This window comes from Mustela nivalis, assembly GCF_964662115.1.
Source record: "Mustela nivalis genome assembly, chromosome: 14".
NCBI lineage: Eukaryota > Metazoa > Chordata > Mammalia > Carnivora > Mustelidae > Mustela > Mustela nivalis.
Genome location: NC_139033.1, coordinates 53,810,807 through 53,823,265, shown reverse-complemented (window position 1 = coordinate 53,823,265; position 12,459 = coordinate 53,810,807). Strand labels below are relative to the sequence as shown.

At 43.9% G+C, this 12,459-nt stretch overlaps 1 protein-coding gene across 1 annotated transcript in view; it reads left to right on the top strand.

Moving 5' to 3' along the window:
- Positions 1 to 12,459, top strand: part of LOC309848136 (uncharacterized protein) — a 439,793-nt gene that overhangs the window by 20,053 nt on the left and 407,281 nt on the right. The window contains exon 3 of the mRNA XM_082699331.1: positions 6,124 to 6,355. Coding sequence (XP_082555457.1) covers positions 6,285 to 6,355 — 71 coding nt within the window. The 5' untranslated portion in view covers positions 6,124 to 6,284. The remainder of the gene's footprint in view (positions 1 to 6,123; positions 6,356 to 12,459) is intronic.

The window sequence follows — 12,459 nt, the reverse complement described above, 5'->3', positions numbered from 1 at the left end:
GATGAGCGTAACCTACCTCCTAGTTTTGTTGTATGGATTAAGTGAGATCAGATGTGTCCAGTGTTTAGCGTAGCCCTAGACCACAGAAGGCCCTCAAATGGGCAGTCAATATCAGAAGACTCTACCTCACTGTAATTATTATTACTCTTTAGGGCATCATTGGTCAGGTTGGGAGGATGTCGCTGTATGGGTGTTCTACCTTTCCTAAGCCCTTGCCAGTTTATCTTCTCTCTGGTCACCTACCTTATTGATAAGATAAAGAAACACATAGTTCCCCCAAGGCATGGCTTTCTGTCCGATTCCCCATAGTCTCCTGCATCAAATCCTGCCTTTTTTGACAGACCGGCATAGGAGAAATATCAGCAGGTGGCAAAAGTGCTAGAAGTTCCATTTAGGACTCATCCATTAGGTACACCTTATAAAGACCTGGAATACAAAATAAGTCTTGACCTCTGTTCTCAAAGACTTTGCATGGGGGGAGGGAGGCATGGACATCTATATAGAAAATCACAGATCAATGAAGCTGCTGATAAAGAGGGAAGGATGCAGTGCTGTGGGAACAGCCCAGGCTATGTTTGAACTGAGTCAGGATGCAGGAGTCCACTCAGCAGACAATGTAGGGAGGTATTCTGGCCGGAAGGAGAATGGGCGATCTGGGGTGTGGTATGTTGGGGAACCCCCACGTATCTCAGTAAAATCAGACTGTAGAGTTTCCTCATCAAGAAGACAGGAGAGAACAAGTATTGGCGAGGATGTGGAAAAAAGTGAACCCTGTACACCGGTGGCTGGGCATGTATATTGGAAAACAATATGGAAGTTCCTCAAAAAATTAGAAATAGAATTACCCTATGATCCAGCAGTTCCACTTCTAGGTATATACCCACAGGAAATAAAAAAACAGGATTTTGAAGAGATATCTGCATTCCATATTTATTGCAGCATTATTCACAATAGCCAAGATATGGAAACAACCTAAGTGCCTATCAAGAGATGAGTGGACAAAGTATGGCAGACAATATACAATAGGATATTATACATTGTATACAACATATAATAGAATATTATTCAGCCATAAAAAAGAAGGAGATCCTGTCATTTTTGACAATATGGCTAGAACTTGCGGACATTAGGCTAAGTAAGAAAACTAAGAGAAACAGATACTATAGGATGTCACTTACATGTGGACTCTAAAAAAAGCCAGAATAATAAAAAACAGAGAGTAAATTTGTAGTTGCTAGGGAGCAGAGAGTGGGAGAATAGGGACGATGTTTCAGGGTGTAAATTGCAACTAGCAGATAAATTAATCCTGGAAATGTAATGCACAGTATGGTGAGGATAAACAACAATATTATAATAATCAAACTTGCTAAGAAACTAGATACTAATTATTCCCACCACAAAAAAGAAATAAGTAAGTGGTATGATAGAGGTGCTAACTAATGCCCAGTGGCAATCATATTATGATACAGAAATGTACCAAATCAAGGTGTTCTAAGTCTTGAATTTATACAGTGTTATAGGTCAAATATATTTCAATGAAAAATAAAAGAAACTATACTAATCCTAAAAAAAATTGTGGAGTTTCTAATGGGGCATTTGTGTTTCAGTAAAGGTGTAATAATGGGAAAAAGGGAAAAAGACACTGGGGCAGGTACACTGGGGAAGCTTTTTTTTCTTAATTTTTATTTTAAAGATTTTATTTATTTAACAGACAGAGATCACAAGTAGGCAGAGAGGCAGGCAGAGAGAGGAGGAAGCAGGCTCCCCACTGAGCAGAGAGCCCAATGCGGGGCTCGATCCCAGGACCCTGGGAACATGACCTGAGCTGAAGGCAGAGGCTTTAGCGCACTGAGCCACCCAGGAGCCCAGTGGGGAAGCTTTTAATGTGTTATCCAGGTGCTCCTCAAATCACTCCCAGAGCATTACCACTTTCTCCTACAATGAGTCGTTAATATCAAGCTATGTATTCTATTTCCTGTTATGAAGCTAAAATGAAAAATGAATACCTTCTTTTATCTTACCAAATCTATAGTCAATGTTTTAATTTTCTTTTATCCATTTTTTACTCTGGTGAGGGATATTTAGCGTCAAACAGTTTCTGGCATCATCAGCCCAGGGCATCACCTACAGTCCCATCTCCTATTTTTGGCAGAGGTTTAACAGATGGGCTGTAAACGGCTGAGCCTGGGAAGCCTGTCCCCACAGCTACCCTACGGGCTCGGATGATCGAGGTCCTCCTAATAGGTGCTCCCAGCACTGCTGTGGAGGGAGGGTGGTGGGAGGTGACTCCAGCAAGGCCATCTGAGAAGTGCTCGCAGAGTGTATGGGGGCAGGCATGTGCTGGCATCCACACACTGCTGGCTTCCAGAACTGCCCTCATGACTGTAGGACAGGCTGGCCCTGTCCTGGGACCATTTGCAAGTGCACTGGGTCCAACACTAGGTCTTGGTACTATCTGGGTCTAGGGGTAGATCATTGTTCTATTTCTTTGATTCATCATCTTGCATATATTCCTTTCCATTCCTTCTAAATGTCACAGGACTAAGGTGGGAATCTTGGATGTTGTTTCCCTTGACAAGTGAATGAACAGTTAGGCTTTTTCCTCATGGTGTTCGAGGGCCACGGGATGGGAACTGCTGACCCTCTAGTAACGTTTCTCTCTCTTTCCCAATTCAACCCCTTTTTTTCCCCGTCAGGCAGTGTCTGAGGTCTCATTTCCAACCACACTCCTTCAAGACCGTGGGTCTTGCCTCTGTCTCTGATGGCCCCCTTCACCTCATCATGTGCACCACCACAGTCCGCTCATTCTTTGGGCGCAGGCCCAGGCTCAGACCTCTTGTGAAAGCCTTCGTGGCTTTTTGTGCCCTCAGATCTTTTCAGAGATCTGAACTGGGCTGCCCAAGAACATCTAAGGGTCTGAGAACTCAGATGGGATCCTCACTGTTAACTCATGCCCAGGAATATACGGACTTCCCAGGCTGCTCTATCAGCTTCCGAATGGCGGGAACTTCGTATTTCTTGTCTTCTTAGAGACAACCGTATAGGACTGGCTATGGGAATGGTAGTCAGCTAGGATGGCTTAACTGTGGGCTGATTTTGTTGTTCTGTTCTGTTAAAAAAATTTTTTTTGGTCTCATTCAAAATAAGCATTTGGATACAGAGAATCAGATATGAAATCCCAGCCTTTGAGCTCAAGGAGAGCTGGACAGGCACTTGCTAAATTCTGACCTCCAGGCAGGGGTGTGTTCATCCCTCCAGGCAGTTCCCCCCCTCCCCCTCCTGGCAGTTTCCCTCAGCTGCCCTGACTCTTGAAATTGTATTTGGCAGAACTGGAGAGGCTTTTCTGTATGTCTGACCTCGACCTCTATCCCAGAGCGCCCAATACGCAGTCTGTGTGCACACAGTCAGTGTGCTCTGTGCTAGGTTCCGGCTTGGGGTAGGGAGGGGGGAAGGGGTAGATGGGAGAAGCAGAAAACTTGGACCCTGCCTTTGGAATCTTGGGATGTAGCTTCCAACCCAGAACAGTGCGGGGGGGAGATCTGGAGAGGCAGGGAGGTCGGGAGTGCCATTCCAATTGTGGGAGAGGAGACTTTCCTTTTGTCTCTAGCACAAATCCTCTGTGATCTCTTCCTTCTGGATCTGTGTTTACTCCTGTCAAATGGGCATAACCAACTGCTCACTGGCGCACAGGATTGCAGGCCAGTGACTTGGGGCGATGTGAGGGGAGAGGTGCTCCTGGATCTAAGGCCGGCATCTGCATAGGCCTCCCTTCTCAGCCTATGCACGAGTCAGTGCTTGCTTCATCTAATTTAAACTTCACTTATCACCAGCCTTACTATTCCTGTTTTCATCGATTGTGTGATGAGTGGGTTGTATTTTTTTTTTTTTTAATTTTTAAAAGATTTTATTCATTTATTTGACAGAGAGAGAGCGAGCCAGCACAAACAGGGGGAGCAGCAGGCAGAGAGCGAGACAGGCTACTGCTGAGCAGGGAACCAGATGTGAGACTCCATCCCAGGCCATGAACTGATTTGAGGACAGACACTTAACAGACTCAGCCACCCAAGTGTCCCTGTTCTTAAGGCTTCTGAAAAAAAAAAAAAAATCATGGGGTAGTTGTATAGTTAGGATACTGTTACGACGCAGAAATATTCCAATTCATCCGGCACATCCCCTTCCCAGAGAGCGTGCGCACGCGCCCGTGCTTGCGTGCGTGTGCATGTGTGCCGGGGAAGTCACGTGTCGGGGTCTTCTGGCTTGAAGAGGAATCTAGGAATGATGGACAATCGTGAGTTAAAGGGATGGTGGCCTTGGGTCCATCACTTTGAAAACCAGCTGTGAATCAGGCAGGCCTTACAGGGAGGTGCCCCGGAGGACCTGGAAGTCTAAACCCCGATCAGGTGTAACCTGGGAAGTCCATGTTTGTTCTTAAGTGTTGCTTTGTGCAGAGGGAGAGCTGCTTTCCCCAGCTGTTCTCCCGCCCGGAGGGCAGGACCCTGTGAAAGGGCTTGCGTCACAGTCCGGTCCTTTTGGAACCAGTTCAAGGATGTCTTTGGATAATGGAATTGGAGGAGCAGGCCAGCTCTTTCCTGTTTCACTGGGCTTCTTAAGATCTGAGTATGGACTTTGGAAAAGACTGTTTGCGCTTGCTTGCTTGCTTAATTAATTAATTAATTCATTAAGTGCTCTGGCCTGCAGACAGACTTATAATTTTAATTAGTTGCTAAGATTTAGAAAGAGACTTCGGAAGGTCCGGGTGCCCTGGGCCTTTATTCCTAGGGCTGAGCACACTTTGGGCGTGTGCACTCTGCAGGGAACCTCACTGCCCACCTGCCTGGGCGTCTGCCCGCTTGAGTTCTCAGGTCTGAGGCGGTCAGCATTGGCCTGTGTCTGTGGTTGCTCCTACGTTGACGCGATACCAGTGGTGTGGGTACCTCAAAGCTATTGTCTTAGTTAATCATAACTAGCTTTCTGAACCTGAAGCAGCCACTTTCCACCCACTGCAAGCTCCTGCGGTTTCTCTACGGCATTTCCAGGTATGGGTGTTATGGGCTGAATTTTGTGCCACCCCCCTGCCCCAAACTCATATATTGTAATCCTGACTCCCAGCGTGCTAGTGTTAGGGGGTGGGGCTTTTGGGAGGGGTGTAGGTCAGAGGGGTAAGCCCTCACCAAAGAGATTAATGGCCTTAGGGAAGAGAGAAGAGACCTCTGAGAGATGCCTCGTCCTCTCTGCCTTTGAATGAGAAGATGGCTGTCTGTGATCCAGGAGATAGGGACTCACCAGACTTGGAATTCTGCTGGCGTTTTGATCTTTGCCTCCGAGTCTCCAAGACTGTGGGGAATGAATGTTTGCTGCTTAAGCACCCAGTCGGTGGTATTTTTGTTATAGTTGCTTGAACAGAGGTAAGACTCCCGGTACGATCCTGTAGCCAGTGGGCTTGAGCAGGGGAGAGAGCAGGGCTGTACTTGGCTGGATCGTGGAAGCAGTAAGCAGTCTAAGCTTTAAAAGGAAGTTCGCGTGGTGGAATTGGGAGCTGGATATACAGATCGGTCCTGGGCTGGAAGTCTATAGGCAGATATGGAGCGCTTACAAGAGTGTGCTATATTTGAAACCCTGCTTGGCTCTTCAGATATAAATTCTGTAGAAATTTTGCCCCTTTAGGGAAAAATAATCCCCCCCTTGTTCTGGCATAAGAAACTTGGGAGAAATAAAAATATATGTAATCCTATTTTTATTTTATATTTTCAGCAATATTGTCACTTAAAAATGTATGAGTGTAAACACTTATTAATTATAAATTGTTGATAATGAATGCATAGAGATATGAAAACATAGAACGGAGTCATATGCTTTCAGTAGAAAATGAGGAGTTCTTTATTTAAAAAGTTTTGTCATTTCTGGAACATAGTACATCCATTTTGGATACTCAGGGAACCAGATCCGGGGATCACCTAAGACCCTGCAGCTCTGAAGCTCTATGAAAATGCATCTCCTTATTTTCCATGTAGGAAGATGGCTAAACAGTGTCTGAAACTCTGTCTGTTCATTGGTTATGCTGTCTCTAGCTGTGCTCTAACTAACATCGTACTAAGAATTGCATTTTTCTCTCTCCTGACTTAGATTTAAATCTTGCAATCACCGCTGGGAAGTGAGCTGTATCATCTTGAGAAATCAGACCACAGAGCTGGGCATGCAGCCGGCAGGCTGGGTCATCTTTAATCGCTTAACCCTTCATATCAAAGGATGGGTCGTAGCAGCAGATTCCTTCTCAAGAATTTGCCATGGCAGATTTTCTCAAGGAAAAGCTGGAAGTTAGAATGAAGCAGAATGTCTACAGCAAAAACCTTGCCTTGTAAGTTGACTTTTATGCCTATACACATGACTGGTTTTATGTGTACGCCCATGGAACTCTCTCTTATAGGCCTGTGTCTGTGTCCAGCACATGGGTGGCTGTGATGTATATGTACACGTATTTAACACGAGAATGTGCAGGGTGCATGTGTGCCTGTGAGGGTGTGAATATGTGTGTGTGTGTGTATGTTGTGTGTCTAAGGAAAATTCTTTCCTGTCTTATGGAATAAGATCCAGGCTGTTTAAGGTTGTTTGAGAACATGGTCACGATAATTCCCTTTATACTCTTGGGTGGGGCTCTTTTAAACAGACCCTGGATTTGGCCATGTGCTTCTGTTTGGAACATTGCCAAATGTGACACAGAGATCTGAAAGGCAGTTGTACGTTGAAGTTGTCTTCTGCTGCTGCTCTTGGGAACCCTTGACCAACACAGTGTCAAGGACCTGGGGCAAGCCTGTTGGAGACATGTGGCCCAGTGACACCTGCCACCCTAGACGACAGCCACCACCAACTTCCAGATAGTGAATAAAACCATCCTGGACCAAGCAGCCCACACCCCACTTGGGAGCTCAGGGCAGCCATGGGGGTGAGCCCAGAGGTGGCTGGCAGGAGAACAGCCCGGCTGAGCCCGGCCCACCCATGTAATCCCAAGTTCACACTGAATAGTGGTTGTTTAAGGTCACTACATCTGGGGTGGTTTGTTACAACAAAAGACCTTATTAACTGATCTGGTTGGAAAGAGAGGGAAAAGGCTCGCTGCTAGAGGAAGTGGTGTTTGGCGAGAACCTGTAGGCATGAATCACAAGAAGAGATGTAATTCCGCGTAAACATTCTTTATAATCCTATTCTTACTTTATGAATTTAGAAACATAAAAATTAGCTCTTATTGGAGGACCTACTATTAATTCTCACACAGGCATGCACATTAACAAGTCAGGCATGGGCCGTGCTGGTATGCTCCAGTAATGCTTTACTGGGGCCTGGGGAAGAAAGCCAAAGAGAAGCCAACTCAGGGATGACGCGGAGAACGCTGCATGACGGAATCTGCCGTGAGGCGGTGACTTGCTCTTTGGAAGCGAAAGGATTCGTGTCATGCCCGCTCCCAATCTGACTCCGTGGGGTGGGCAGCGCTCCGCATCCATTACCCGGGAGCTCACCCCAGGCGTCTGGACTCCTTGAAGAACAGCGCCTACAAAATGAGGCTCTGAGAGAAACAAGATTCTCTTCCCTGCCTGAGGCCTGCCTTTCGGGAACCTGCCACCTCTTTGGATAATTGCCTCTAGGGATGATGTCCCTCTCAAGGGATACCATGTGCTCTTCCAGGGACAAGACCTTTACCCTGCAGACCACAACAGGGTATCAGGATGTAATGATCAGTTTATTCCAGACGGCTCTGCTTATCTGTAGAAGCAGAGGTATATGTGAAAATTCTGTGTGTGTGTGTGTGTGTGTGTGTATACGCGCGCGCACGCACGCGCATGCGCACACACCCTGGCCCATGTGCAAATCCAAGAACCTTGGCTCGGAAGTCAGGGCACATGACTTTGGCACTTCCAACTCCAGTCCTGCCTTACAATAAATCCCCACTCGGTGGGACCTGAGGGAGTTGAGGGTAGACTCTAATCTGCTATTAATACCAGTACTTTGTGTCTAAAAGACATTTTAGATCTAAAAGTCCTGTCTTAAAACAAAGGAATACACACAAACACTTTTGTTACTGGTTAACACCTAAATGGAAAATAGTGGTTCAGACGGCATAGACACTTCGGAGCTCTTAGGGACCTCTGATGCCCGTGTGGATACCAACACTTAACTACGTTTTGTACTTTACGTTTTATCTAGGCCTGGACCTGCCGAGCGTTCTTGCAAATGAATACATGTCACATACTGCCGAAAAGCATGTGCTATGGCAGTCAGGTCAAAGGCTCAAAATGACTTATATTCCTTTTTCTTTTTGTTTTTATTTAATAGATTTAGGGACGATATGTATAGGGGAAAAATGATTGGATTAATTATATGATTATCAACACAAAAGAAACTGGCTTTGTTAAGTGTTAGCTGTTGTCAAGCCCTGTATGAAGCCCTTTATATATTATTATTTACCTAGTAATCTGGTTACTATTCCAGTTTTCCAGATAAGGAAACTGAGATTCTTTTTTTTTTTTTTTAAGATTTTATTTATTTATTTGACAGACAGAGACCACAAGTAGGCAGAGAGACAGGCAGAGAGAGAAAGGTAAGCAGACTCCCTGCCAAGCAGAGAGTCCAATGTGGGGCTCGATCCCAGGACTCTGGGATCATGACCTGAGCCAAAGGCAGAGACTTTAACCCACTGAGCCACCCAGGCGCCCCAATTAAACTGAGATTCTTAACTAGAAAGTTGAAACATCTCATGCGTGGTTGCTGTTCACTTTTGAAAGTAAAACCTGAATACAGCAGGCCTGTCTGTTGACAAAGCACTGCCTTTATTTTTTAAATATTTTTTAAGGATCTTATTTATTTATTTGAGAGAGTGAGGGAGAGTAAGCATGGGTTAGGGAGCGGGAACACAAGGAAGGGAGAAACAGGCTCCCAGATGAGCATGGAGCCCAGCGTGGAGCTCAGCCCCAGGACCCTGGGATCACGACCTGAGCTGAAGGCAGACACTTAACTGACCGAGCCATCCAAGTGCCCCAGCACTGCCTTTATTTTTAATTAAATTTATTGTGAACTATTTGAACCACACAGAAAACTTTAGAGAACATTAAACAAACACTCATGTGCCTATCACCCAATTTTATTAGCTCCTAATATTCTATTATAGTCACTTTATATTTCATGGTATTTTTTAAGGTACAATATATATATTTTTTAATTTATGTGTAGAAATTCTTTATGGAGTCTGGATATTGATTCTGTGGATTGCAACTATCTTTATTTATGGTGATATCTAACAAGGAGAAATTTTCATTTATTTAAATATAGTCAAATGTTTATGGTTGAGCTTTTTAGTCCTTTTAGGAGTTTTTTTTTGTGGCTAGTGATTTGTGGGGACTATTTTTGAAATATTTTTCTTTGCTACCACCAAGATAGTCTCCTTTTTCAATTGTTAGAGAGTTTCTGCCCACATCTATCTGGAATTTACTGTTTGTGAATACAAGGAGGTGGAGATCTATTTCATCCTTCTGAGATGGAGAATGACTCACCCCAGGACACTTCACTCAGGAGTCCCATCTTGACCCTCCTTCTACCTCTGTGCCATATGAAAACTGTCTCTTAGCTCTGTGTTCTGTCTCATCGTTCTGTTGTCTGCTGCCGAGCCAGCACCACACTACTGCTTCGTTAGAGAACTTGATATGGGCAGGGTAGCATCTCTTCATGTCACTCTTCCATTCATCCCTTAGGTAATTTTGGCTTCTTATGCTTTTTAAGATCAGTTGTGAAGCTCCGTAAAAGCTCTGTGAGAATTTGGGTTGTAATTGTATTCAATTAATATATTAACTTTGGAGTGGAATTGAACCTTTATACAATTGAGTCTGTCCAAGTATACAAGTGTTGTCTCTTTCCATTTAAGTTGCTTTTATGGTTCTTGCTAACATTTTGAAAATTTTCTCTTCAAAGTTCTTACATAGATTTTTTTTTTTTAGTTTTATTCTTGAGAAGTTCATCATTTTTCTTGCTACTGCAAGTGAGATTTTTTTTCCCCATTATTTCTTCACATTAGTGTATAGGAATGTTATCAGTGTTTTAAAGTTTATCTTTTGTACATAAAAGTATTTTAATTTTCTTATTTTTTCTAATATTTGGTAGATGCCTTCAGATTTTCTATATATACAAATACATTACCAAAAATAAGGCTATCTTTTTCTAAGATTTTGTTTATTTATTACAGAGAGAGAGAACACAAATGAGGGCAGGGAGGCACAGAGGGAGAAGCAGGCTCCCCACTGAGCAGAGAGCCCGATGTGGGGCTCAGCCCCAGGCCTCTGAGATCGTGACCCAAGCTGAAGGCAGCTGCCCAACTAACTGAGCCACCCAGGCTTCCCCAAGGCTAGTTTTTAATTTTTCTTTCCATTTCTTATATCTCATTCTTTAATCTTGATTTTATTACTTGGCTAGAATATCTAGTATAAATGCTTTTTGTGTGCCTATTGAAAAAGTTATGTGATATGTTTCCTTTGTATTAGAGCATCCTCACATTCATTTGATAAAAGTATTTTTGAAATATTGTAATAGTTTATGAGGTTTATTTGCTTGTATTTTATTTAGGATTTTTATACCTGTGTTAGTAAGAATGGTTTATAATTTGATTACTTGTACCGCCTTTGTCACATTGTGATATCAGTAGATGAGATGGGTAATTTTCTCTTAGTTTTCCTTTCTCTGAAATATTTTGTTCAAGATACGAATTGTCTGCTCCTTTATAGATTTGCTAAGTTACCTTTAAAAGTGTCTACCTCTGTTGTGTTTGGGAGAAGGAGATTTCGATAACTGATTTTGATTCTTCAGCAATCATTGGTTTATTCAAGCTTTCTATTTCTTCTTGAGTCAACTTTGATCATTTATATTTTTCTAGAAAACTTCCTTTTCGTATACATTTTGCGGTTACCTCCAGCTGGATGCAAGCATTGAGGTATTTCGCAAGCATTGAGGTATCCCAGTCACAGAATCTTTGGTTGTCTAGCTTCACTTTCTGGCCACAAGTCTGTGACGTTTCCCCCTCTAATTTCACGAATATCTTCACAAGCCTGTTGTCCCTGGCAACAGGCTACCATTTTCCCCCAGTCTCCTTTTGCCAGCCCTGGCTTCATGCAGGGATCCTAGTGGGGTTTCTTTCTAACTCAGGAATCTCTGTTCGTTAACTGGCAGAAGCCAAGGTCTAAGATACCACTCCTGCTTCCAGCTCAGGCTGCAGCAGACCCTCGGGTCTGTTCATTCCCTTGATTTTCTGTTCTTTTTCTGGTCCACAGCAATTGTTACCTTGTTTTTGAGCTTGACTATAGTTTTACTGGTTTCTCCTTTAAAATTTTAACTGTTTGTAGCAGAGAGGGTTGTTGAAGATGGAAGTCATTAAGTTGTCTTGAATGGATGTTTCCTAGCATCTGCTTTTGACCACTGGCCTCTAGTGCCTCTTCAGTCAATCATTCCTTTAGATAATCTCCAATCATCTATCCAGGAAATCGATGACTTGTGCACAGCTTCCTGCTCCCTGGATTGAACTTACCCTTCTTCTGGACTAGCACATAAATAGGGAGCAGAGGTCATGAGGGTCTTTAGATGTCCTAAGTCCTCTTGCCCCTCCTCCTTGCCCCTCACACCCTCCACTTGAGAGAGGAGGAAATAGAAGTTCAGGGAGCTAAAATTATTAGAGCAAAGCTCTCTAGATAATGGGAGACAACACGGAATTAGAACATCTGGGTAGCCTGATTTCAAACCCAACCCCACAAGATTAGTGGTTCTCAGGTTTGGTGACACATTAGTAACACTGGAGATCACTCAGACATCCTGATATCCAGCCCGAATGGACTGAAAATTTTAGAGTTTGGGATCCAGACTTCTGAATTTTTTTCTAAGCTTGCCAGGTGCTTTCTGAGGTGTAGTGTGGCCGAGAAACCCCATACTGGCTGATGCCCTCTCTCTTGTTTACTCCAGCTTCCCTTTACCTTCTGTGATTCCACCCCCCCCCCCCCAAGGGCAGCCCTCACTGTACAAGTAACTGACCCTTCACCCTACAAGCTGAGCCATTGTTGCTCTCTCCATCTTACCCTATTTTCTAGTTTCTTCCCCCCTCCCCTCTGTTTTTTTTTTTTAAAGATTTATTTATTTGACAGAGAACACAAGTAGGCAGAGAGGTAGGCAGAGAGAGAGAGAAAGAGAGAGAAGCAGGCTCTGCACTGAGCAGAGAGCCCGATGCGGGGCTCGGATCCTAGGACCCTGGGATCATGACCTGGGCTGAAGGCAGAGGCTTTAACCCGCTGAGCCACCCAGATGCCCTTCCCCTCTGTTTTTATGATTAAAATTTTCAGCAGAAGATGTCTGTGTTGTTGCTTCTTGATCATCATCATAACAATAACAGACTACTCTTAATTGTTCATTTAAAAACAACACATTATTCTCCTTGGTGAG